Consider the following 27,062-nt stretch of genomic DNA (forward strand, 5'->3'; position numbering starts at 1 on the left):
TTTAACAAAAACAGTTAAATACAGTTGGCTGCAACATATTTCTAAATGTGGGATGGACAAAAATTCTGTCCAATGGCAGCTTTTTAGGAGCTGAGGACAAGATATGGGGTTTTAACAGTGCAGTGAGAAGAAAGAGTCAAGCTGTGGACTAAGAGACTTCAGGGAACGGAGGAGAGATTTTATAACAGCTCGTACAGCCAACAGAAAAAAGAGGTGAGTTTTTATAAGAAGATAAAGTACCTTTGCAGACATGTTGCTGTTGGATACAGCATGGACTTTTATTTCTGAAAACAATTTTCCAACTGTTTGCTCAAGTTACCTTTGGATGTTAAGTTATAGCAATATGTTGAGCAAGTTGAAACAGTTCTCCTATTCTAATTTACCATACCATAATATCATCACAATCTTTGTTACAAGCATTGACAAGAAAAACAGCTGAAGCATGCAGACACTCTGTTGCCCTGTGTGGAATAAAGATTAATACCATTAATCCACTAACATTAGTACACAGTTACTATAGTTATTTTCCCGTTGCCTTTATCGATACTAATGTGACTTTACCTCACTTAGACTTACTGGTTGTCCATCTTAGTCTATGTAATGTAAGTGTGATGGATATTCTGAGCTTTAAAACATGATAAACTGCGACAATGTCATCACTTCTACAACCCCACATTTAGGGTACTTTATTCCTTTATGTAAGCAAAGTGATATTTTATGTTAGTGTCTTATTCTATGTTACATATCTATGATATTTATTTTGAATTTCTGCTCTAATCTTCATAGGGCGTATGTATAAAATACAATAGCACATTCAGATCAGTGTCTGTTTACACACATTGGAGTCATCTGACATGAACAGCCTCTGCTTGTGACTGAGATTGGACTCAGTGGTTTCAGCAGCTCTTCATGCTATCAAAGTGGGAGTTTTGTCTCATTTATGAGATCATAATATCGTTAGCCACGCTGGGTTTTTGATAATGTCAAGCAGACAAAGCCTGATCTATCATTATTTTCTGTATTACATGACTTTTTAGAGTACATTTAAGATAATTCTGCCACAGACTGAGAACATCAGCTGAACAGAGTCATGACGATCACCACCTTTTCTGTGATTTTGAAACTGATCCTCAAACCCTCTCCTAAAATTTCCCTTTGTTGTGTGTCAATGATTAGATTTCATGGATGAAGATAGCCGTTTGCGTTCAGGAGACAATGGAGGACGATCTTTCCTCTTTAGATGGGTGGTGCGGCTGCTCCAGTATATTGTCGTCATGACGTTGTCACCTATCCGTCAGAGAGTAGTACAAGTCTTCATTGTGATCTTGTTGTCTTCCTACTCCTCTGGATCGCTGCCTTTCTGTATGGGAGTTTCTACTTCTCGTACATGCCCCAAGCAACCTTTGCCACACCTGTACACTTTCACTACAGGTGTGTATTTAAAGTCCTATAAATAGATGAATTACACTTTAGTCACTTTGTTTATTTCCTGCTGTCTTATTTTACTCAGCCATTCACTTTTTTCCCACGCAGGACAGAATGTGAATCTCCAGGCTCTTTTTCATGCTCTCACCCAGTGGCCAACATCTCTCTGATGAAAAACAACAGACATGTATGTATAAACATGTGAGTATTTAAATCTTTCTTCCGTTGTGCAGAAATCTCTAATCTTTTTAAAACCCACATGCAGGTGTTGACTTTCGGCCAGGCCTACATGCTCACCCTGGAAACTGGAGATGCCTGATTCCCCGATCAATCAGAAGCTGGGGATGTTCATGATAAAGACAGCCTGTTTTTCTCGAGACGGAGAGCAGACTGCCTCGTCTTCCTCGCACTGTAAGTTGCACTAAGATTTGCCTTTCTCCTCTGCGGCCTCATGTCTGAAATCAATCAACAAGTCTGTCAATACTTTCTGCACATTCCACTGATTTGCTGTGCATTGCTGTGTGTTTTCTCAGTCAGGACAACTGCTGTCTGCCTCCAGCTCTCGCTTTGTGAGTACAAACAAAACTTTTTTTTAATCCTAAGAGCCAGGTCTGAGTTAGATCGGAGCTGCTCATGCTTGCTGCAGAGCTCCAATACAGCATAAGGTGATCTCAGTCCTGAGGTTACTGGGATGATAGACAGACATATAAATAATTATCAAAGAAAGTATCAGGGAGATGGAACTTGGGGTATCAGTGGCAGAGACAGACTTTTTTGACTGGAGTGGCCAAACTGAGGGCAGGGACTTCTGTGAATATAGGGACTTACCCCAACCATGGGATGGTAATTTCAAATAATCCATCTACTTTAATTTCAAATGTAAAAATAATCCAAAGAATGTAATGTTCCGTGTAATTTGTGGGCAACATTTAAGATATGTATCACTTTAAAACACTCCTGAAAACCTATCTTTTCTCCTTGGCGTTCAGTCCCAGCTAAACAAGAATCCTTGGCTTTTACTTTTTTACTCTTTTTATTCCCAAATTGAGCTCTAACTATTATTTTATTGTTTTTATTTATTGTTATATTGTGATGATTATATTGTATTTTAATATCGTACAGCACTTAAATGTGCTTTATAAATAAAGCTTGACTTGACTTGATATGATATACTTAATCCTTTGAGGAGAAGATGTTTCTCAAAAGTCCCAATTTAAAGTATCGACCAAGGTAAAGTGCCGACAATGAAGTCGGAGAAGCTACCTATATAGCCTGTTGAAATACAGCCCAAATTGTTAATTTCAATATAAGTGCACCTCTGACAAGGCAAATAGCTAATCATGATTTATGATTTCAGTGGTGGCAATGATCTTGACCTTTTAAATCCAACTCATCACTGGTTCCCAAAGTGTAGGCTGGTGCCCACTTCTGGGACTTGAAGGTACTGAGAGTGGGCCACAGGAGTCATTTACAACACACAAAGGATATTGTTGAATTTGGCTTTAAAAATGTACCATTCTCACGTGTTTTGATGCATGATAAATTATTCCCTGAATGTGTTCAATAATTATTGCTCTACTTAGTAAGTATTGGCCTGAGTTGTGTGAGTAAATGTTTGGGGGCCTCAAATATTCCAGATTTTCAAACGGGGCCATTAAATCGGTAAGTTTAGGAAAGGCTGTGACAGACTTCTAAAGCCAGGCACTTCATCGAAGTTTTAATGAGAAACACTTTTTGAGAATACATTTGTATTATGGATGCTACATTACATTTTTTAGACATTTAAAACATTCCTAATGCCCAAACATTTACTGATCCACCCTCACAGAAGGCTTATTTGAAACACAATTCATGGATATAACCTGCCCGAAAGCACTGTCTGTAAACTTGAACTGAGTTAATATATATTTTTTAAGTTGTTTAAAATAGTTTAAACTCAAGCTGACTTTGTTGTGCTATTAAACAACACTTCAGAACTCTTGAAAGGGATTTCAATTTAGGGAGAAATTGATGAATTAATTTTAGAGAATGGATCCAATAAGATCATCTTTATTTATGATCCTTATGTTTTATATTATCTCATAGCACAAGTCATCATTCATCTGTGAGGAAAGAGCACAATAGTACATGCCTGGGTGTGTCTGAAAAAAAGAGTCTTCATGCTGTTGTCTCCGCTGTGTGTGTGACGTTTTTCTCATAATGTGGCCAGAGCATGCTGCGATACCGTTCAGGACCTGCTGAGGCAGCTGGGGACGGTGCTGCTCCTCCCAGCCTTCCTGACCGGAGTCACTGAGCAGAAACAGGTGCTGGAGGTGGAGCTCTTCACAGAGTACATCGAAGACCCTGTGAGTCCTGAGCTACTTTAAATAAGTTGTATGAAGAGAGGAAATACTGTTTAAAGCTCCCTAATGGTTTTCTTTTTTTTATTTTATGTACAGTATTCTCCCTCAGTCACAAGCGTGATTGAGATTCTGTCCAACAAGGTGCAGATATACTCATCTCACCTCCTGATTCATGCTCATTTCACTGGTATAAGGTAAGAGTCACCACCAAGAAGTGTACATGCAAGAGACTAAATAGTAACACATATATGTAAGTCATGTAGATTATAACGAAACCTTCAAGAGAAGTTAAAAAATCCCCTTTTTATGTGGAAGAAACAAAGTGGGGAAGCCATGGATAATTTTTCATCTGTTTCTTATCACATCATAATGTTTGTTTTTCTCCTTTGTCAGATACTTCTTGTTCAATTTCCCTCTCATATCAGCCGTGGTGGGTGTGTCCAGTAACTTTGGCTTCCTCAGTCTCCTCTTCATCCTCAGCTACTTGAGGCTGCTGTTAAGAGGGGGCCAAACATCAGGGCCGGTGAGGCCTGTTACTGTAGACATCAGTGATCTTTTTTTAGCTGCAGGGCTGCACATCTCTAAGTTTGTGTAATGGAGGGACAATTACTCCATACTTTGATATTATACAGCTCAAACTGAACCTAATGAGTGCTTACTTTCCTTATTTTTTTTTTTACAGCCTAGGTCAGATCTGCGACTGGCAGAAAGGGAAAATATTGCAATTAACAACCCAAGAGATATTGGAATAGATTTTGCTGTGAGTACATGACACATACACATAGGATTGCAGTGTAATTTCAATCATTGTACCTGTCATTTAGTTTTGATTAATGCTCTTTCTAGGTGCAGCAGAGGCAATGGGGTCTTTCCAGATGATCCCACTCTACAGTGGATAATACACTGTTAAAATATGTAATGTAACTGTCGAATTGCCCTTTAGTATTTTGCAGACCCAGGTTACTATTGCTTCTTTTCACAATGCTACAGTTTTTTGAAGAACATTTATATTTCTTTAAATATGTTGTAAGTTCTATATTTCACAATGTAGATTTCTTATCAATACTTGCATGTTTTTTTTTCAACATGCTATAAACTGACCCACTGTAGTTCCTGTTTTCTTTGAAATGTAAAATGTCTCTCTGCTAACATGACTAATATCCTGTCAAACGTTTTTAATTGCTGTCATCCTTTATCTCTTAATCAGAACGGGAATAGTGAGGAAAAATGTGTCCTAACTATTCTTGAAAAACATCTTAAATTGATTAAGTTTGTGAGAAGTCGTATATCACATGGCATTTTAAAGTACATTCTTTTTAACTGTTGCAATAAAGGCTATGAAAAACTTCTCGTCAGCCTGTTAGTTTAATCTAGTGAGGAAACACCTCTATCAGGTAGGAGGACACCTTAATGTGTTCCCAGCCAGGCAGTTTCCATACCTGGATGTGTTGTTGGCCCGCGGCTCTGCTGGCTGAATAAAGTTTTGGAAACTTATTAACGTCACTGCATGCAAACTATGGAGCAAGCAGAGAGGACAAAAAGGCATTACGAGCTCATTGAGAGGCGCACAAAACTAACAGGTGGTAGACAGGTAAGGTGCATTTTTTTGTTGTAACGTTTGATTGTGTCACTTTATGAACACTGTTGCAGCTATTTTAGAGTGTATCTGTAGACGCATGTCCTTTAACATACCTATTGTGCATCTCTTGTAAACATCTCTGTTCTTTACAAGCACATGTTGGGCTCTTGGAGTAGATTCACCGTCTGCACTCAAGAGTGACAGGATGGACATGATGAGCAAAAACAACACGGAGGGAATAAACAGAATATCTGACCAACATCAGTCTGTGGATGAGGGTTCTTCCAGCAGCTGCAGGAGGGTCAGAGTGAGATCTAGACCCAAACTCCAGTCAACTAAAAGTTTCCCTCCTTACAGTCAATGCATAGGTGGACTTGGAGAGGATGAAGAATGGGACGATCAGCCTGATTCAGAGTCAAAACTGGCTTCCCAGCCTGCAGACACAATGGTGAGCAAAGACAGGAATGAAGTAGTTCAAAGCCTCGGAAAAAAGGAGGAGTTTGAATTGCACAGAAAATATGCCAAAGAAGAAGTAAAGGTAAAATGGAGGATGAGAAGGAAGGAGAGGTTAGGAGGCAGCTTTGATACAGACAGGTGGGAGAGTTCAAAGTGGAGCGTGAAAAGAAGGGTGGAAGAGCCTGAAGGAGAGATGGAGTGTGATGATGATGACGATGATGATGATGATGATGAAAGGGAAAGAGGACAGTGGAAACACTTTGGAGGAAGAAAAAGAGAAGAAGAGGACGAGGAGAGGAAGAAGACTCCTGTTTCAGCAGTGCAGCAAGAAGTAGAGGAGGGGATCGGGGAGACTCCAGAGGCTGAGCTGCTGCCAGGAATGACAGAGAGTTCCACTCCACATCAGTGGTCCTCCCCTCATCCCATTCTCTCCAAACTTTTGCACTCCTCTTCCTCCTCCTCATGCTCCTCCATCAACCTCTCTACTGAAGAGAGTGATGAGGTCTTCAGCGAAGGAGAGGACGCAAACGCAAAGAGGAGGACGTTCAGGAAGGTGAGAAAGACGAACTTTTTTGATGTTTGCGATTCAAGCTGAACTGACCCTTGCACCTGTGGTTTAGGGTGATTTGCATTGGATTGAAAGAGGACATTGACAAGGGTGGATTTGAATAATGTTTGCATGCCTGGTGCTGCTGCTAAAACCGATGTGAGAGCAGACGGTTAGAGGGAGACTAGGGAGTAGTTATTCTAAAAAAGAAAACTGTGCATCTTTATGATCATCATAGAGGATGCAAACACCTGCAGTTTGTAGGATTTAGGCCAAACACTACATCTTCTCTAAAGTAAAAACATGTCATTTGAGGTCTGAGTTGCCTCTCATAGTTTCTCTGTAGTTTTCTCTGCAGGTACAAAACTGTTCAAAACTGTCAAAGTATGTGCACCAAATGCACTGACAGTCATGACTGTTTTTGGCGATCACAGAGAACTTGAGAGGTGTTATTTACTGTATAAAAAGTATGTCTCCTAAGCTGCTTTATATTGTTGAAGGAGTGACATTGTTGGTTCTTTTTCACAAGAGAACCAACAATGGTTCACAGTGGGAAAAGGCCACCATAACTCTTACTGTTTATATATACTGTTATAACTATGTGCTTTAGCCTGCTTTGAAAAGGGCATTGAGGACGGAGTTAAGGTTTTAGCACACATTTAAATTCACAGGGCTTCTGAGGGCCTCCTCAGAACCTTCATTTTCCAAACTTCCAAGCACTGGCCTTCATGAGGAAGTGGGTTAAACTTGTATCCTTAATTCATGCCAAGTTTAAAGTAGACGGTTAGCAAAATCTCAGACAAAATAAAGTTATTCAATCCTTCTTGCTGGATGGTGCCTTTCGTCCTGTAAGCATGCAGATGTTCAGGTTTGGTGAACTCGTTTTTGAATGTTTTGTCAGTGTTTAAGATCCAAATATGTGCCCTGCCTCTTCAAAAACAAAACATTCTGGGAGACGCCTCTCATGCTGAACGCCCATTATGCATGCATGACATGGCATGATCTGCTCTTTTGTTCCTCAGTGCCGCTCTTGGAAAACTTACCTGACTATGATGCACTGGTCAATGCGACGGCAGAGCTCCTGGGTTCAGTTGGCTGGACATCAAGGCATGTGTGTGGCAGTCCCTTCAAAATAAGACACATACAGGCACTCAGAAAGTCTGAAAGTCTAAAATGTCTGCATGCACTTATTCACTTACTGGACTCTGACTTTACCTCACCACATTTGGACTGTTTTTGTTGTGCTTTAAGAAAACACATTTATAGGTTAGGTTTTATAAAAGACATGCATGACTAATGACTCCTTGCGGGCAGCAGGTAACTTCCAGCTAAGTGACAGCGGAGAGGTGCTGAAGTTGTACAGTGAGGTGGAGGAGAGATGCCTAGACTTCCTGATGAGGGACTCACTGAGACCCTTCGTCCCCCAGTACCACGGCTTGGTCACCAGGGGTGAACACTGCTACATCCGGCTGGATGACCTACTGAGAGGCCTGAGGAAGCCCGTCATCATGGACTGCAAGATGGGAGTCAGGTGGGTGAGAGGAGTGTGTTCCTCATACAGGAAGTGAACAATGTGTAGACTAAAATACCCTGGGACAATGTAGGGCTTTGAGGAAAGATCATCTGATTCTTTTCTACAGCTTCTTACAAATGGATATGAATTTATGTTGGTTTTAAGTCCTAGTGCAAAATAAGGGATATAAATACATTTTTGAATTTTCTAATAAAAAACAAAATTTTCAACAAAAAGAAATCCTGATTTCTATCTTAGAAATATGTTCATTTTTTTGGTACTGCCCAGTTGATTCTAGTGTGGCTGACTATTAAGTGTTTCAATTGCCTGTGATGGATGAGGACTCCTCCATTAAAAGTTATCTTCTCAGAACCTTTCAGGAGGAGGAACTTATCAAGGCTCGGACCAAGGCCTCCCTGCGGACTGACATGTATCAGAAGATGGTGAAAACCGACCCTTCAGCTCTGTCGGCAGAGGAACATGCACAGAGAGCGGTGACAAAGCTGCGATACCTTCAGTGGAGAGACAAGACCAGTTCTACATCCACACTGGGCTTCAGGATAGAAGGCATCATGGTGAGAGAAAAGACCTGTGACATTTCTGCACTGCTATTATAAACCAAAAATACCTCAAATGTTGACCAATGCTGTACTGAATCTTTCCTCGTGAATCAGATGGCAGACGGCAGCGTCCAGCGGGACTTCAGGAAAATTCTGACCTTGGCTAAGGCCACAGAGGTGTTGCTCTACTTTTCTGGGAGTCACGTGGATATCCTGGTCAGTTCTCTCTATAGGAAAATGAGTTACATTGCATGATCCTACACTGGAAAAGTTGTCTCAAATCATTAACAGATTAAAATCTACATTGAAATCTGAAAATTATAGAGTACAACAAATGAAAACAGGCAAAAGAACATTTGTTCGGTTTAAGTTTATCTTCAGTTGCTCCTCTCTGAGCGAGGAGAAAAAATTATCAGACCATTTTCAGCATCCAAATAAGTATTCAGTGCACTTGTGCATTTTATTATTTGCTGTTTGCACACAAAGCTTTTGCAACAATCATTTGAAGCATTTTAATAAAGGTTAATTCATATTTTAATAAAGATTTATTTTGAAAAATAAAGCAAAAAGTAAGAGACATAATTTCACCCATGTCACGCAATTTCAACGCTGCTTGCATAATCATTGCCACAACTTCCCTAAAATTTTATTTTTTGTCCTCTTAGGTTTTTAACATTTATCTTTACAATGTCATTTTTTCACTACGGTTTTAAATGACAAACTTAGCCATCTTTATTCTCAGAAAGCCTACCACTCCAGACTCCTGGCCCTGAGTGAAGCACTGAAGAGCTCACTGTTTTTCAGAACCCACGAGGTAGGTTTGCACAAACACACAAATCTTTTCTTTCTAAATCATCTATCACCTCTCTCTTTTATTCTCCTCTATCCCTCTTTCAATACCCAACTCGGTCGAGGCATGATGGCTGTCTAACATGAGTCTGGTTCTGCCTGAGGTTTCTGCCTGCTAAAAGGAAGTTTTTCCTCGCCACTGTAACTAGCTAAATATTGCAATGTGCAATGCTCATGATGGATTAAGGTGGGGTCAGACTGAGTCTTACCCTGTCTTGAAGTTGGGTCTCTGTTCATAATTTACATAGAATGGTCGAGACCGCCTATGTTTGTAAAAGCATCTTGAGATAACGTTTGTTGTGATTTGGCGCTATACAAGTAAAGAAGAAAACCTTTCACAAGGCCATATGGAACCAAGAAGCCTTACTGCCTATACAGTTTATATTCTTCTCAATGAAATTCACCCCTGCTTCACATTTCTGAAATGACTCTCCATATATTTGACCTGATCAGGTGATTGGCAGCTCGCTTCTCTTTGTCCACGACCACAGCGGCAATGCCAGCATTTGGATGATAGACTTTGGGAAGACGACCCCTGTGCCTGACACGAGTGAGCTCCAGCACGACGTCCCGTGGTCTGAGGGGAGCAGAGAGGACGGCTACCTCATCGGCCTGACCTCTCTCATTGCTTCTCTGGGCCAGGCCATCAGTGTGGCCCCTGGCAGCAGCAGGACGGCTGTAGAGCAGAGATAAATGTTACCTGAAGTTTGTTGAGGATTGCGGCTGAACAACACTTACACTCGGGGTCAGGTCAGGACAAAATGGCTACTGTTACACTTTGAACTGCTGCCTCATTTCATTCACTTGAAGAGACCACAGAAGAGGATTCATTAAATGAGAATCTGAGATTAGCTGACTCAGCTAAAAACTCAGAGACTTGGGATAATTGGGTTTTAAATTGACATACTTTAATTGTGGAGACTGTTCTTTGTTAAAAGGAATATCTTAAAGGAATGTTTTCTTTCTCATCCGTTCCTATTGTGTAGTACTAACGGAAAGTACATGAATACATGAATATACAGTGTATATTGGTGAATAGCTAACACTGTTATGAGCACATTTGTCTTAAAAAGACTGACCAGGGTGTAAAAAAAGACCTAAATATGGTCTGATATAAGATTGATGTGAAACTGTTTTTAGAAATTCAATTTTTTTTTGCAAATGACAAAGTAAAATGTATCTGTGTACAGTTAGGAAGTAGAAACAGAATGCATTTGTCTGCTCAGTCTTACACATTACTATCTCTAATATTAATAAAAAAGATTCCTTTATTATTTATAAGAAAGCAACATGGAGGAAAAATGAATGTGTATATATATATACATACACAAATGTATTTGCATTAACTATCTTATACTTTGTTGACAATTTATTTGATCACCTATGCCTACCTAGGTACAAAATAGTAATGCTTTCAGCATTTGAGAGGCTACTTATGTTTGTCTTTGTTGTTTTGGTGTTTGCAAATTATGTGACTGTAATTTACAGTGCGAAGCTGGGTAATTTGTGTCCACCACATTGAAATCAATAAGGATTGGACATAAGCTATCTTAGACACACCTCCATACATAATGCACAACAGAACACAAAGGACCAAATAGTTTTCCCATCACATCTCCTAACTCTACGCTCACAACAAAATACAACTAGTTATAGTCAGTGGTGGACAGTAACAAAGTAAATTTACTTGAGTATTATTTTTTGGTAAACTTATTACTTTTACTCCACTACATTCAGAAGATAGTTTTGCACTTTTTACTCCACTACATTTCTATCAGTGCTCTAGTTACTCACTACTTTTACTTTGACGTCAGCTCACGAATTTCCTTCTCTTTCTGAAATCTGATCCCAAAGACAGTAAAATGTGTTTGTGTAGTTCTTTATGTCTCAGTGGTTTAGTCATACCTGTATATCATGCATCTCCACGGTTGAACGCGGAGCAAACACAGAGCAAATTTCACTCAGATCAGGCAGTTCATTTAGAGGTGGTAATGATGGTTATAATTCTCCACCTGAGCACCCATGGCCATATCTTCAGCCCGTGTTAGAAGTTTTTGAAATGAAGATTGATACGTATCGTTTGAAATGTTCTCCCTGTTTCCCACTCTGCCCAAACATATAAAAATTCACTGTCCTGAGAAAGCGTGTTGAGCTAACATTTTGTTTCATTCCAGATGAACATTTCAAACTAAGTTGCCTGTACTTGGAGTAACTTAGTGTCTGTTTTTATTCCATGGTATAGTTTTTAGAGATTTCAAGTAATGTTTTCTAAATAAACAGAATGTAACAGAATGTACTCCTATGTATTCTTGACTTCACTTATGTAGTGTGAAAATACAACTTTTTGAGATATTTTAAAAAGTACTTTGAATACTTAAGTATTTCTAAAAGCAAGTACTCCAGCACTTTAACTCAAATAATAATTTGACAACTTTCACTTGTATTGGAGTAATATTTGACCTGGAGGATCTATACTTTGACTTGAGTAATGAAGCTGTGTACTTTGTCCACCACTGGTTATAGTCATAGGTTATAGTGTACCATCTGTTTTACCATGAAGTTCATGATCCATCTTGTGGTGAGGAGAGTGTGAAGCCCGTGATAACACGTGTTAAGAAACTGTCCACCAGGTGGCGCCATCTTACTGATTGCACTGGAGACAGGTGAGCGCGATAGTTAGACTAACAACACCCGGGACAGTAAGCAGACTGCAGAAGGAGAAAATCATTTGGTATATTATTTCGACAAATCTTACCAGGGTACCGGGGTAAAGTAAAACAAAATGATACTTCTTGTCGTTTTGCGTTGAGGGTCAAGCGAAATGTTAGCTAGATGCTGGTTATGCTAACGCTAGCAGCTAGCTAATATACAACTCACACTTTTACTCTGCTTCAATTTAAACGTCTTTAAAACAGCACGTCAATCTTCCTTTTCTTCTTCTAATGACTGCGAAAGTTCCGATAGTTGTTCAAAAGTCTGACACTGAGGCGTTTTTCAGGATGGACCGTGTGAACTTCCATCAGGGACGCTACCCCAGCCTGTCAGTGGTGGCACGTGTGTTGACTCACGGTAAGTGCCCTGCAGAATCAGGTCTACTTGACCGTCGAGTACAGAGTCTCTATTATCTAGTAAAGTCGGGTATAGAAATCATGGGTTTAAAAATATCATTACGAAAGGATAACTATAATATATTATAAATGTATTGTAAGGTCTTTGAAAAATAAACAAATATTGATTAGCCTCAACATTTGGCTGCAGACATGTGAACCAGACGTTCACAAAGAGAATGGGCTAGTAACCTCAATAACCTTTAGTGTAAAACATTGAAAATCAAAAGATCTACATTTTAAAATGTTGGAGGTGTAGTCTATGGGTGTGATGTGTTCAAATATAATTAAGTAAGTTATTTTTAGGAAGTTGTGTAATTAAATACTGAAGTTATTGGTATGACTGGTACGAGTTGTTCTTTATTAGTAAAATAATGATAATCCTGTGGAATACTATCTTACATTCAATGTGGGGATGATGCTGTATATTGTTTTAATAACTCTGCATTGCTGCTTATGCCATTATCAGGGTTCGTACAATTTTTTCACGGTCAAATACTTTTCAAGGAATTTTAAGGTCAATTTTCAAACTTTTCAAGTACTACTTTTCAAGACACAGTGAGAAAGGCATGAAGATTTGCACCGGGTGGGCCAAATTATATCAGCTGTAGTCATGTCATTTTAAGACCTTAACAGGGTACATCAGCCTAATGCTTTTCTGAGGAGAAATCGTTTAATTTTTTCATCTTTTCTTCTGTTAGAATTCATATTGTTATTGATACTGTTATTAATAAGCCTTCAATGTTCAGACACAAGCAGCGGCCGTACCGCTGTCACTTGCAAGATGTTTGTAGCTCGGGGCCGGTCGCCGCATCACCGCGGTCGGTCTGTGACGGGTCTCGATGAGAAACACTGTCATGCCTTCGTATCCAGTGGGAGAGCCTCCCACTCCATGGCCGCTGGCTCAGGAACGACACGGTATTTTTAGACCAGACTTGTCGCCCACCGACCGTGGTCAACTACAAACATCCCGCGGGTGACAGCGGTACGGCTGCTTGGAATAATCACACCACCTACACGTAATAAGGCACAGTGCTTCTACATCACACATGCCTAGCATGTAGCATAAGCAGGCGGTTAGCATCAACAAATAATAGGCTTAGTTATGTCGCACTGTCCTCCTGGGGGCGACGTCACGTCACACATAGACTGTATAAATAAGGTCACACATGACAAGAGACCAGCATGTCACCACAGCGGCAACCTCTGGTCTCAAACTATGAAGCCCATGTGGAAGTGTTATAAACTGCAATTCATCGAGAATCCGCTTGAGGCTGGCTGCAGAAACACCGGAAACCACATAGACACCAATTCAAAAAAGACGATCTTTGCAGCATTAATAAACATGTTTACAGCCTGGTTCAAAAAACGGCTTGTCCCTACGTAGCTAATTTCTCTATCGGCACACACTGTACGGGGTGAATTTTTTTTTCTAACGCAACGGTTCAGAAGATATTAAGATTACGAGTTTTTCACCAAATAAGGACATGACTGACTTGATTCCCAGATGGGAACACATAGCTTTTGGCTAGGAGGCTCAAACTCCACCTCTTTACGTCACACTCTGCCTGGTTGAGTTCCGCATTTCCAATATGGCTGCCGCCGTCGATTGGCTTCAAAACAGTGCTCAGGAACAGATTGGTGATGTCACGGATACTACGTCCATTATTTACACAGTCTATGGGTATCCACAATAAACAGGAAATGATAATGACTGATGCCGAGCAGACTTGGGTTTAGCCAATCACAAACAAGTACCATGGTCCTACCCTTTCCGGTTTCTTGACATTTATTTTGTGATTCTGAAATTTATTTTATGATTCTGAAATTCATTTTCTGTTTCTGAAATGTTTTTTTCCAAGTGAAATTATTTTTTGCGCTTTTAAAATATGTATTACTATTGGCCTTCAGGGCCACCATACATCAGGGAGAGCGGTTATTTCTTTTTTTCATTTAACTATTTTATTTCTCTCCATTTAATCGAAATTTCAAGCATTTAGAAGCACTTAGACCCAAAATTCAAGCATTTTTCAAACCTTGAAAACACAACATTAAAATGCATTTTCAAGGATTTCAATCACCCGTACATGAATCATTCATTATCACCATAGCAACCGATGGACACGTCCTAGGGGCTAGCTGAATTGACGGCTTCTTCAACTACCCCCCTTGCCTCTGTTATAATATAATTGTATATTATTCGACCAGTAGGTTAAGTTCATATTGAACTGAGTATTCAGACTCAGTTCAATATGAGTGGTCTTCGGTGGTACCGTTATGCACAGTACCGTAAACGTCCAGGTATGTTAAGCAGGGCGATATGTTATATATGCTCACAGTTCAAGCCTTGCATTATGTCAGAGCTAACTTTACCAAAGTATGTATGTAAGCTGAGAGTCATTTTGGTCTACGATTACAAGCTCTACAGGTTGAATATTTGAAATACCCGCGCCATGTTGTTGGCCCGGAAGAGGAAAGGCTGAAACAGTTCCGTTGTCTCCCCCATGAACGCGTAGTAGGAGAAGCTAAGTGAAGCTAACCCAGCAGCTGGTGGAAGAGCAGCGACTGGATCTCGTTGTGGTCGCCTTTGTTTCTCATCCGAACAACTTGGAATGTGTTGGCTTTGTCCCTCTGCTTAATATTTGTGCTTCATAAAAGAAAGAGCCGAAGCCCTACGAGTTTTATTTACCACCCAGGGCTGTGTTTTTATCAAACATCATTCCAGAAACATGGCGGACGGCGGGCATTACTACAACGGTAGGAAAAATGTTTGCTACAGCTGAATTAACTTTATATATTTTGTGCTACTTGTGCCGCTTTCCATCAGACCGTGGTAACTTTATGGTGAGCAGAGAGGTCAGGAGCGGTGGTTTCATGGCCGGAGGAGGTAAAGTTATACCTCGGCCTTCCTCGAGGTTTGGCTGTTGTTTTCATAGAGTATAAGTTTTAATCCTCTACTTGATTATAGCTATTTACTTTTTTTTTAAGTACAGCACTAGTACATTTATGTCAATAGATCTTTAAACATAGTAAATATAACTCAGGACCCATGGCTTTTTGTTGTATGAGTATTAATTACATGTAAGGAAATAAATCTGTTCAGCATTTAAAAAAGATTATTAACTAATGTTGAATTAGTCTGAAGTCAACCACTGCAGCACATTTACATCTAGTCAGTAGTAATTTAGGATTTGTACAGTTTAAATTTTTAAATAGTCATGCTGTAAGTAGTAAAAATGAGAATAGAGGCATTTTTCATCAACGTATCACAAATTTCCTCAAAGTATATTCTGTAGTCGATTAGACTAATCCTAATTTATACTTTGGAAAAGATGCGTTTAATTGAGATTGAGTTTGAATTTTTTAAACCTGTCTGTGTGGAATATTATTATACATTGTTTGAATTCTTTTCCATTTTCAGAGCATGATGATAGAACTGCTCCACAACAGTATCGCAACCGTAAAGGCAGAGGTGGCAACAAGGGTCGGTCATACGACCGGTCCCGCAGAGACCGCCAACGAGGAGGACACCCTGGAGGTTTTGGAGGTCCTGGGCCACGGTCGAGGCTTGATGATCCTGATGGAGATGTAACCATGAGCGACAACTCCCAGGACAGCAGCTCCCAGAACAGATTGTAAGTGTGGCTGACTGATCAAGCCATGTTGTTGTGAATCACATTGTTAATGGTATAATTCTGTCGTTTGTCAGAGTGAGACTAACTACTAAGCTTTTAAACAAGCTTCAAAATATTTAAATAGAAAATGCAAGTGAGTTCTAGACAGGTTCAGACTTATGACACCAACATGATATGTCTGTATCCGAAACCCTGTCGGCACATGCATCAGGGCACACAGCAACCCCTGGGTGATGTGATGTGTCAAATGGAGAGGCAGTGAAATGAAGGGAGGAAACTATGCCATAAAAGGTAGTTGAATAGTCATAAAAGATGAGGAGAAAGGGATGAAGCATAGCTTTGATGTTTTATGAGACAGGAAGAGGCACAAATGTATTAAGCCTAAAGGCTTTAAGAAATGTTGATTGTTAAACAAAAACAATGTAAATAGGTTATTTAGAAACTGCAAGCTAACATGGAAACTATGATTTAGTAAATGTAAGCAGATGAGGAGTCACAACATGTTAAAACATTGAAGTTTACTTCCAGGACCTGGTAGTTGCATAGACATTGATACACAATACAAGAAGCTTTGCTGCTGTCCTTCCTGGGTGTGTGAAACGTAAACAGAAGCTGGTTTGATTTGACCACAGGTAATTATGTTATTGTGTATGACGATTTGAAAGTGATTGTTTTAATATCGGGACTTCTTTTGTGTTGTAAAGCAACCCATACACAAGACCTTTTCGGAAAGGAGGCGACGGACGGTTTGACAGAGACAGGCGACAAGGCAAAGGGGGCAACAGGGGAGGAGGAGGCAACTTCCGAGGTGGAGACAGAGGTGGTGGTGGAGGTGGCAGCGGAGTAGGGAAAAACCGGTCCGGCTGGTACAAAGTGACGGTGCGTATCATCACAGATGCTGTGTGTCATCTATTTTTTGTATTTGTGTATTCTGTATAAGGAGATCTTATTTTGCCTTCTTTACTGTTGACAGATACCACATGGAAGAAAATATGAGAAGAAATGGATACTGACAGCCCTTCAGAACATCTGTTCTGTTACTTACTCGCCTGTTCAGGTGAGGTTCAGGCCGTTCTATTATTCAGCCACGGCTTTCATTTGTACTAGCGTCATGGATTGTGTCTTTATCATACAAAGTAAGATTTCATGTTTTTTTCCCCTCTTTTTGTCTAGTTTCATGTTGACCACAACAGAGCTCATTTCTATGTGGATGATTCGTCTGCTGCTAACGCTTTGCACAAGTGTTCCCACAAAATCACGGACAAAGACGGCTATAAGGTGTGTATGAAAAAAAACTAAAGATATTAGTTTTGTTGTTGCAGAAAGTCTATGCATAATAAGTCTTTTTAGTTCTACACATGTGAAAAAGTTGTCATTTTAAAGTTACGCAACCATGACCTCTACCTAATAAACAAAAATAAATCACACTATCTGTTTGTTCAAGGTGGAAGTACACGTCAACCCCAGCAACCCGCCCTCCTTTCTTCTCGCTGACCTGAAGCCTGAGCACTTGGAGCACCTGAAGGTGAACTAGAGGAAGACTTGCACATATGAAATGCAGCTTTGACAATACTGACACTTAGTAGAGTCAGACTCTTAAATAATGGGAAGAATTGAATTTAGTCCTTTGCCTTCTCATCTTCAATATGCAGATTGATGAAGACGGGCAGGACTTAAGCATTTAGGTCAATGTGTTTAACTGTGTTAGCTTTGAAGTTGATATGATAGAAGTAGAAAGAAGTGGTCTGAATCGTGACTGCTGATGAGTTGCTGTATTTTCTCAGTCACAGCCTGTGAAATCTACCCTTGAACTTTGTCAAGATGTTTCAATCAATTTAAACAATGTTAGTACTGTTCAGATATGACCTCATGTTGAATGTTTGTCTCTCACAGCAATGCATGGCAAAACGTTTTGATGGCTCACAGCAAGCACTGGACTTGAACAACATCCGCACTGACCCAGGTAATCATGTCAGATTCATATTTGTCAACTATCCCAGGGCTCTGGTGCTAGTGGCTCTCACAGACAAACTTTGGCCATAAGGATACACTCGATAGCCTCTGGCACATTCTGTTTATCCTTCATATACCGATCTAAATCACAGATATGACTATGACACAGAGCTTAAAGATGCTTAAGTTTTCTGGGATGGTTTGAAGTATTAAATTTAAGTGTAAGGCTGAGCCACCCTCTGTGAGCACACACAATGGTACCTCCCATTCCAGTCCTTCCTCTAAGATAAGAGAAAAAAAGCATATATATATATATATATATATAAACCAAACAAGAGCCAATAAAATGTCAATTATTAAAAAGTTATTAGCAATTAAAATTAAAGAGGTAAAAAATAAGCATATCTTACAACATAAGCACTGCCATATGCCATTATTGGTTGTTAATGCCCAAACCAAAGAGCAGGCTCTGTTACAGAAGTTCAATAAAGAGGTAGTGCGAACAATATGGCAACTAGAACAGAACTTTGTTTTATTACTGTATTGTCACTGAAACTAACATTAAGTTCTTATGTAGCGCATTTGTTTCTTGTTTTTCTTTTCAATCCCTAATTGAACTTTTTGTGACAGACCTGGTGTCCCAGAACATTGAAGTCATCTTGAATCGAAAGTCTAACATGGAAGCTGTGATCAAGATCATCCAAGAAAACATTCCAGAGGTACTTTTCATTCACTGGATATTTTGGTATGATGTGCAAATGTAGTTATGAACTGGCTGCTATCTAAGCTGCTGATCAAACTGAATGTGATAACCCGTGTCTCTAACTTTTCCAGTTGACAAGCTTGAACCTGAGTAACAACCGAATTCACAAACTGGATGAGCTTGGTGAATTGGTTACCAAGGTGCCTAATCTGAAGACCCTCAACCTTTCCCACAATGAGGTGAGACTGGCTGCTAAATGGCTTAACAGAAAAATAACTATACATGAATTTTGTTCTTAACCTGATTTACTTAGATCCTCCTCTCACTCCAGTTCTCTTGTTCTTTTTGTGTTGGTGTACAGCTGAAGTCCGAGCGGGAGCTGGACAGTATGAAAGGCCTGAAGCTGGTGGAGCTGTGGCTCAACAGGAACCCGCTGTGTGACTTCTTCAAGGATCAGGCCTCGTACATCAGGTCAGTCAGTGATTTAGGGGGGTGAACTGCTTATGGAGGGTCAGAATGTTGGACTGTTTGTGTGTCGTTTAAGTCCAGGAGGTTTTCCTGTGAGTATGCAGCAGAAATCTACAGAATACGGCCAAGGTTGCCCTGGTGTGTTTTTTTGTGTGTGTGAGACGCCGACATGCTAACTAAAGAAACACTTCCACAGCAGTCAAAGATGAGCTTTTGGACGAGCGGAAGGAGAATTCACAGCTAATCCCTTTGTGTGGCAGAATCAAATGAACTTGTTTGTATAGTTCAAAAAAGTATTTGTTTTGTTTTGGGGGTTGTTTCCTCTCTCTGGATGAATCATTTTACTTTTTCACTCTGAAAATAGCAAATGTCAACATTTCCTGCTCCCAAAAGTTGCTAAGGATATAAACTAAAATACAGTTTCACATTTCTTTATTTCAACCCTATGAAATTCTCCAACTTCTCTCTACTAGTTAGTATGTAGTGTTCTCTGTGGGACATCCTTTCATGCTTCTGTTCTGTAGTATGCTTCTCAGTGAGTCTGTTCACAGCACTCCCCAGCTGACATCATGAAAAGTTATTCTTTAACCTGCGACAGAACTCCATCACACTGCTGAAAATGAAAATAGATTTGAAAAAGAAGTGATTTAAAGGTGACTTTTAGCATGACGGTGAACTGCTCTTGAAAAGACAATCTTCTGTAATGCTCTCTTGATATTACTGTTAAACAGTATAGGTTTTTCATTGAGGAGGGAGCGACCAACTGTTGTCTTGACAAATGTTTGGATGAAACACAGAAAACTCACAGCTAGTGACCTCCCCTCCCCTCAAAACACCCTTGCCCACTTGGCCCCCCCTGCATCAGGCCAGTATGGAAGGCTGGTTAGCCCATGACGGGTAAGATCCCACCGAAACCCTGGGACAACCTAAGGCAGGCACAGTCACGATTACTGGCCTCAGTCCCTGTGAGCTCTGACTCACAATGAAGGCAATGAGAAGAAATCAAGAAGACGGGGCTCCACGGGACAATTGTGGGCTGAGGAGGAGGGGGATATGTGTCATTATCAGTGACCAGTGACGAGCCAAAGAGAAAAAGCAATACGCCTCTTTCACTAAGTTGGTTCTGTTTGGCCTAAAACAGGCCTCTGCTGTTCAGGAGATCACTTGAAGGGTTTGGCAACTACCCTTAACTAACTTCTGATGAGTTTATGCTCTGAACTGAAATTTAAAGTTCAGTTTTGCCTGAAATCTGTTCATTGAAAAGAAATGAAAACACTTCCTGTTTCTGATGGCTGTGACCATTACAAAAGAGCTTGCACATTACACTGAGAGAGAGCAGAATAAAGGATGTTCACTGTAGTCCTATACCTTTTAATCTTTCAGCTCCTCTGTAACCAGAGGTTTGGGTTCAAACAAAAATGAAGAACTAAATCCCAACAGCAGTAAGTAAAGTGACTGCTAGTACCTGAAGATTTGTCTCCCCAAAATTGATAAGAGCTTTAAAATATATTTCATAGATAACTGGTTTGACTGTGCAGCAGGGGAAGGCTTTAGGATGAGTGGTGGGACTGCTGGGTTCAGCTCACTTTGAAGCCTGCTTTCTGTTTTTCGTTTGACTTTTTTCTCAGGTAGCTATTAATCAAGGTTTCAGACACCAGCTAACTCTTACATTATGATCAGTGATTGGCATCTTTCCTGAATGTTAGACCACTTGTCATAGTGTTTGTGTGAGTTTTACTTTAATATTTTTTTTTTACCCAGACCCAGTTTTGTATTTTGGTGACGTGGACTCATCTGTTTTCCAGTATCTTGGCCAGAGTTTGGGTGGGAGTTAACAGATGACTGGCGGTAACCCCCCTCTCTCCCAGCAATGCATTCCTTCTTTGTTTTTTTAAATTGAAAATGTTTACAGCGCAGTCTGCTCGATTTTGGGTTCTATATGTTTGTGTGTTTGTGTGTGTGTGTGCTCTTAGACAAGTGTGTTTATGTTGCTCCCCCATGTCAGATCTGTGTGTAGCTCCATAATGGGGGAGAGGGTGAGTATACCTGCTGGTAAGTACATTTTGGGTTAGAAGAAAGGACAAGGGTTTAATGTGTAACCTCTGTATTAACAACTATACAAGGTGAAAGCCCTAAACTTTTATTTGTAGGCGCTCACCATTTTCTTATTTTAAATGAACTTCCTTGTCCTAGATGTTGTTAGAATATACAATAACACATGTTTGGCCTGATTGAAGATGCCTGCATCCATTGCTGATAGTCTGCAGTTATCACCCACAAAGCCCTCTACCTTTGAAACACACATTTAAAGGCCTCCATTCAAGCCCAAGCCTTGCCCAGCTATTGTCTCTTTATTGGAGGAAATTAAACCCTAAAAAAATACTCCTGTGCCATACTAAATTCATCACGTTTTAGCTGTGATCATGTAAGGCCTCTCTGTATCACATTCTGTGGATAAAACCACACCTCCTGCTCAGTCTCTTAGGAGGAACTGTCTGCTCAAAACTGGTTCAGTTAACCTGACTGTTATCACTGGAGCTGACAGACTGTAGTCACACTTGCCTCTATTTCTGTCTCCCTTCTTTGCTCTCATCAGTTTTTATTGTTGTGTGTGTTCATTATGAGATTCTGCAAAGTTTAAAGCATGTTGTGGCTCTGCCATTACTCTGTACAAAAGCTCAGCTAAAAATCAAGAAAAACCCAAACAACTTTGTTGTCTTCCATCATTGTGTATGTACATCATACATATTTTAATTTGGAACGCACCGTATAATACTAAACAAGAATCTTAAAGCATACATGAAAATGAGAGGGTTAGCAGCTGTGACTGCTTTTGGTATGTACAGTATTGACCATGATAAATCTGCTGTGTGTGAGGTGGTGTGTGATGATAACTCTCTTGCTCTTGATTTTTTTTTCTGTACCAGTGCTGTGCGACAGAGGTTTCCCCGGCTTCTCAAACTGGTATGTCAACAAGTTTACCTTCTCTTGGTCCCTCTGAAATCACCCCCTCTCTTTTAAAGTAATGATGCACTGGTCAATATTACATCCAACTTCATATAAAACACTTTTTTAGAGCACCACCATATCTTTTTTTTTTTTTTTTTTTTTTTTTTTTTTGCAAGTTAAAAAAGAAAATTCAGACCCAGGGAATCTTTTTTTAAATTTATATATAGGAAGTGTAGGCCTCTTATTTTAAACTAAATGTCGTGTTGCCTGTTTTACAAAACAAATGTTCAAAACAATTTCAGTAGTTGGACGCAGTTGTATCTATAAATGAATACAAAGTGGAAAGAGTTCACCAGTGCTCATTTTCATCTGTCTTATTTGCCATTTTTGTTTCAGGATGGCCACGATCTCCCCCCACCCATTGGGTTTGATGTGGAAACTCCCACCACTATCCCCACCTGCAAGGTCACTTGTTATTACTTACTTATTTCACTCTTACAGACATTCTCTGGTGTATTGAATGATCCTAGGAACCTTGTGAGGGTGTTAATTTTCTTAATTTTAAGCCTTCAGGTGAAGGTCTTTAGACGATTGTCATCTTTGTTCCTGACTCATATTCTTTAATTACCAATGCAGGGTAGCTGTTTTGGCTCTGATGAAATCAAGGCTCTCATCCTTCGATTCCTGCAACAGTGAGTGTCTAGCTTTTATGTAGATATTCTTTCCACAACAGTCAATTGATCAGTGATTAATAATGTTAACATGTGAAATGTAGTATAACCCAATGCTGACTGATTACCCTGTTTGACTTTTGTATAAAACTTTGCTTGCAGTTAAGTGATACATGATTGTGTTGCAGGTACTACAGTATATACGACTCGGGGGACAGACAGCCGCTCCTTGATGCTTACCATGATGGAGCATCGCTATCACTCACAACACCTTACTCCACCCAGAACCCCTCCAGGTGAGAACACTCAAAGACTCACACTGATAATAAGAAATACTTAAAACTGCGCTGAGAAGCACATGGAGGAATAGGATGTGTGGTTCTTGTTTTATTTCATGTTTAAGAGTATTCTAGGATGTTTATGTAATGGACTTTTTTTTCTGAAAGTCCACTCAACATTCGGCATTCTTTTCCTTGAACCCTCCTGACACCTACCTACCCGAGTCTCTGTATTCATATTGATTCCACCTCCTTCTGGTTGCAGGAGCAGTCTGGGAGAGTATCATAAAGACACACGAAACCTGAAGAGGATTAAAGACTCCAGTAAGTGTACATCACAAGCTGTTAACCTGTCATAATAACTGAACAATTTAAACTTCATGTCATGTGCTTGTCTTTGTAATGTGGTTTTTCACTCAATCTTTTAATCCTGTAGCGATGCGGTTCCGGCTTCTGAAACACACGCGCCTGAACGTGGTGGCTTTCCTCAACGAGCTTCCCAAAACTCAGCACGACATCGCCTCCTTTAATGTTGACGTAAACACATATACGGTCAGTTTGTAGCTCTGTCACCCAGTTCTTGTTTGACAAACTGTTTCCTGTCACTGAACTTATCCCTCTGTATTAATCAATGAATAATGTTTTTCATTTACAGAACACACTACTATCATTCACAGTCAGTGGAGTCTTCAAAGAAGGTGAGAAGTCTGGTCACCATGGTCTTTAACTCTTCTTTTATTTACTGCAGAGGGTTGATTTTGTGACTAATTTGTGTTTTGTTACTGTTTGTGTTTAGTTGTTGTTGATGGTAAATCTCGAGAGTCGACCATGGCCTTCTCTCGGGTTTTCATCACGGTCCCAGCAGGTGGTTCAGGGTAAGTCAAGGGAACACCCAGGGGCAATGATCTTCCTGTTGTCCTTCATGTTGTCGCTGAGGATGAGAAGTTACTGTGGGCAACAATTCTAATTAGTCCATTAAAAGAAAGTGGATATGAGGACAAACACCCTTGTTTTCCCCGCTTGCCCAAGTCCCCAGTGTCCCTATGAATTTGCTCCTGAGATAACCTATTCACATTTCTTAAAGGAAAAAATTGAAACTGGCACATATCAATTTAAGTTCTTCTTTTCCGGATTTATGACTGGGTACCTTATTTTGACATTAATTCCATAGAATACCCTCAGGTATGAGCCTGAGGAGATATTGAGCAAGTTTTGACATAGCCAATTAAGTCAACAGCAGATGAGCATCTTGATTCACAAGATTTAGACTATTTAACAGCCCAGTAACTCTCCTTTTCAAATCTCCATCTTATCTAACATGTTAACATTTTTTGATCCACACCTTAGTTTTTTAACCTGCAGCAAAACAAACATTCACTTGGAAAAGTGTACTGCTTACTGGTATGTTATTTTTCCAGCTAAATGGCTCATGCCTGTTCAACATGTCAAACAGCACTGTTGACATACCTTAACTCTGAAGTACCATTAACAACATGCTATCTCCAAATGACATGTAGAGTATAGTGAAAGTAGGCTACAGCTTTAGATTGTTTTCATCTGTTCCTTGATTCATATACTGATTAAAAACTACACTTAATTCTCTAGTTCAGTGTTTTTCAACCTTTTTTGAGCCAACGCACATTTCATACATTAAAAAATCCTGAGTCACACCACCAACCAGAAGTTTTACAAAATGACACATTTAGTCCCTCAATATATGAATCTATTTATCTGAGAGAGGGACTTTGGCTACTTCTTTAACTGCGTCAGGGCAAAGCATCTTATTTACAATGGCTTTTGCAGGTAGTATTAATGTCTCTTTCACAGTGTGTGGCTTTTTTGATTTGGCTACAAGTTCAGCTACTAAGTAGCTAACTTTGAGAGCTCTCGCAGACACAGTTGTAGTTTTTCTCATAAAAGTTGCCTTTTCAACCACCCATATTATGCTCTTCATCCAGGTTAGAATTTAGTCCAGGGCCCAGTTTGGAGTTTTTCATTTTTCCTATTAGAATATTTAGTCATCGCTGTTGTAAGCCTACGTATTGTCACAAACACCTCCCGCATGCATCATTAATTCTATTATCTTAAATTAACAAGGTCATAAGTGTGCTTTATTACCACCCAGTAGGTGGGTAGGGCAGGTCAGTACATGGACAATTATTTAATTACTCTGCCAGATACTACACTGCAGGCAAATTATTTTCAGTATATGAATAATATTTTTTTGGACTAATAAGTGAAATTTGATAATGTCCACAGCACACCTGACGATCTGTCATGGCACACTAGTGTGTCACAGCTCAGTTGTTGAAAATCACTGCTCTAGTTTATTATTGCTGCCAATACTGTCCAATGTCACTCAACATTTCTAAAGTAATAATGACTTGAATATTTAAACTTACCTTGGGGTAGCATTTCGCTGTCAAACCTAAAGATCAGTTTTGCAAAAGAGGTTCACTTTGTCCTGATAACCTTGAAATAGTCTTACATTCTTTCTCACCATTGTGTTTCTGCTGTGTCACAGTTTGTGCATCGTGAACGACCAGCTTTTCATTCGGATGGCAACAACTGAGGAGATTCGCCGAGCCTTTGTTGCCCCTGCTCCAACTCCATCCTCCAGTCCCGTCCCCACTCTCACGGCACAGCAGCAGGAAATGCTCACAGCTTTCTCAGTGAAATCTGGCATGAACCTGGAGTGGTCCCAAAAGTAAGTTTTGTCAATGTATAGTATATGTTGACATGGTAATTGTTCTGCCTAGAATTCAAATACCTTAATCCATTTTCTCTCTTGCAGGTGTCTGCAAGACAATGAGTGGGATTTTAACACAGCGGCAGGAGTTTTCACCCAGTTAAAGGTATTTTAAATTTTTTTGACTGCAGCATTATAAAAGTTTGTTCAGTTTTATCAAGAGGCCCTAAAATCCCTTTTCTTGATCTGTTTTCAGACGGAAGGCAAGATCCCTGACGTGGCATTCATCAAATGAAGAGTTGAATCATAATTATCTGAAATAAAATCTGAAGTTATTTTATTTAAGGCTTTCGTTTTATCTTTTATCCGTTGCCTTTCATTTTATTGAGAATGATGTAGATTAAGTTAACTCACGTAAACTGTTTTATCAGCCAAATGTCAACAGTTTGGCTTAAGACTAATGTTAAGATACAGCTTTCGGTTGTTAACTCAAGTTTGTTGGTCATTTGTATAGATATCACTCTTTTGTATAGATATCACTTCATGTTTTCATAGGAATAAAGACAAGGCCTGCGGTTTCACATGTGTCATGTTCACATTGATTTGTTATAATTTGTCAACAATAAAAGATATTTTGTTATACAACTGATATTTCACTGCAACCAGAATTCAAACAAAAATTAAGTGGAAAACTTTTTTTTTTCTTGTTGGAAATGTTTCACTAATAACCACCTTGGACTGTAGTTCGACTGGAGACAATTTTCTTGATGACCGATGAAGGTGTGGAAGCCCCTGGACAAAGTTGAAATGTTTGAAAACAATTTCAAAAACTAGTTTCAAGTAGCTAGATGTCTGCCTAGGCAAAAAATATAATGAATAATGAACTTCAGACCATTCCAGGCTTTCATTTTTCTGGTGCATGTAGTGTGTCATTGCAGCTTCTTTTAATCAGACGTCTGTAATAACCTTAATTGTTACAGATGATCAAGTTTACAGCCCTTTGAATTATCAAAAACTGTTTTAGTAATCCAATGGGCTTTTGTTTGTTAAAAAACTGTAGGTATGCGAAAGAGGATCATAAGTTTTCTTTTTCTAATGCTTAATCACCTGCCTGATTTTGTACGCTTACAGAATCTCATCACTAAGCATCTTGTAGTTTTGTTTTAAAGATGCATTATAAGTAGTTAATATTAATTGGTTGTCGTATTACAAAAATATCAAAGTTGTGTGTGCCTGTTGGAAAGTAGACTACAGAAATTTACATTTTGCTAATTTGTTGATAAAGAATTGAAGAAACCTTTCAAATATTCAGTATTTTGAGCTATCAATTACTAATTT

At 39.5% G+C, this 27,062-nt stretch overlaps 4 protein-coding genes across 12 annotated transcripts; all 4 read left to right on the forward strand.

The window, feature by feature from the left end:
• Window positions 1–1,274: 1,274 nt before the first annotated feature.
• LOC117817639 (seipin-like) lies at window positions 1,275–5,058 on the forward strand. The gene is given in 12 exon segments (XM_034690393.1): window positions 1,275–1,326; window positions 1,329–1,431; window positions 1,534–1,612; window positions 1,691–1,729; window positions 1,731–1,836; window positions 1,963–1,994; window positions 3,635–3,655; window positions 3,657–3,770; window positions 3,864–3,961; window positions 4,161–4,290; window positions 4,450–4,527; window positions 4,614–5,058. Coding segments are annotated over 12 exon segments (885 nt in total). The 3' UTR covers window positions 4,647–5,058.
• Window positions 5,059–5,346: 288 nt separating this feature from the next.
• Window positions 5,347–6,441, forward strand: LOC117817008 (uncharacterized protein DDB_G0283697-like). The gene is made up of 2 exons (XM_034689444.1): window positions 5,347–5,358; window positions 5,500–6,441. The coding sequence occupies exon 2, from the start codon at window positions 5,552–5,554 to the stop codon at window positions 6,395–6,397; it is 846 nt and encodes a 281-aa protein (XP_034545335.1). The 5' UTR covers window positions 5,347–5,358; window positions 5,500–5,551; the 3' UTR covers window positions 6,398–6,441.
• Window positions 6,442–7,638: 1,197 nt separating this feature from the next.
• Window positions 7,639–10,933, forward strand: LOC117817640 (inositol-trisphosphate 3-kinase B-like). Its single transcript, XM_034690394.1, has 5 exons — window positions 7,639–7,880; window positions 8,233–8,437; window positions 8,537–8,638; window positions 9,165–9,236; window positions 9,725–10,933. Exons 1-5 carry the CDS (start codon window positions 7,639–7,641, stop codon window positions 9,962–9,964), a joined length of 861 nt encoding a protein of 286 aa, XP_034546285.1. The 3' UTR covers window positions 9,965–10,933.
• A 950-nt stretch (window positions 10,934–11,883) lies between these two features.
• Window positions 11,884–26,366, forward strand: zgc:153681 (uncharacterized protein LOC751719 homolog). 9 transcript variants are annotated; one of them, XM_034689436.1, is made up of 23 exons: window positions 11,884–11,934; window positions 12,270–12,340; window positions 15,206–15,265; window positions 15,800–16,013; window positions 16,718–16,892; window positions 16,987–17,070; window positions 17,187–17,291; window positions 17,458–17,538; window positions 17,907–17,976; window positions 18,597–18,685; window positions 18,801–18,908; window positions 19,031–19,140; window positions 22,065–22,101; window positions 22,483–22,551; window positions 22,723–22,778; window positions 22,946–23,053; window positions 23,301–23,359; window positions 23,472–23,587; window positions 23,691–23,733; window positions 23,832–23,910; window positions 25,560–25,742; window positions 25,830–25,890; window positions 25,981–26,366. In XM_034689436.1, exons 2-23 carry the CDS (start codon window positions 12,271–12,273, stop codon window positions 26,017–26,019), a joined length of 2,016 nt encoding a protein of 671 aa, XP_034545327.1. In that variant the 5' UTR covers window positions 11,884–11,934; window position 12,270; the 3' UTR covers window positions 26,020–26,366. The 9 variants fall into 9 exon arrangements, with proteins under 9 accessions (XP_034545327.1, XP_034545326.1, XP_034545330.1 ...); XM_034689435.1 differs by having other exon boundaries at window positions 11,892–12,002; XM_034689437.1 differs by lacking the exon at window positions 11,884–11,934 and adding an exon at window positions 11,953–12,038.
• Window positions 26,367–27,062: the final 696 nt, after the last annotated feature.

This window comes from Notolabrus celidotus, chromosome 8 (assembly GCF_009762535.1).
Source record: "Notolabrus celidotus isolate fNotCel1 chromosome 8, fNotCel1.pri, whole genome shotgun sequence".
NCBI classification, from domain to species: domain Eukaryota; kingdom Metazoa; phylum Chordata; class Actinopteri; order Labriformes; family Labridae; genus Notolabrus; species Notolabrus celidotus.

Excerpts from the sequence above, each read along its gene's own strand:
- zgc:153681 (XM_034689436.1), top strand. The coding sequence starts at position 12,271 with ATGGACCGTGTGAACTTCCATCAGGGACGCTACCCCAGCCTGTCAGTG. Across the intron at positions 16,893-16,986 it reads CCGGCTGGTACAAAGTGACG|ATACCACATGGAAGAAAATA; the intron begins GTGCGTATCATC and ends TACTGTTGACAG. Across the intron at positions 19,141-22,064 it reads GATCAGGCCTCGTACATCAG|TGCTGTGCGACAGAGGTTTC; the intron begins GTCAGTCAGTGA and ends TTTCTGTACCAG.
- LOC117817640 (XM_034690394.1), top strand. The coding sequence starts at position 7,639 with ATGACTAATGACTCCTTGCGGGCAGCAGGTAACTTCCAGCTAAGTGAC. Across the intron at positions 8,438-8,536 it reads TCAGGATAGAAGGCATCATG|ATGGCAGACGGCAGCGTCCA; the intron begins GTGAGAGAAAAG and ends CTCGTGAATCAG. Across the intron at positions 9,237-9,724 it reads TGTTTTTCAGAACCCACGAG|GTGATTGGCAGCTCGCTTCT; the intron begins GTAGGTTTGCAC and ends TGACCTGATCAG.
- LOC117817008 (XM_034689444.1), top strand. The coding sequence starts at position 5,552 with ATGGACATGATGAGCAAAAACAACACGGAGGGAATAAACAGAATATCT.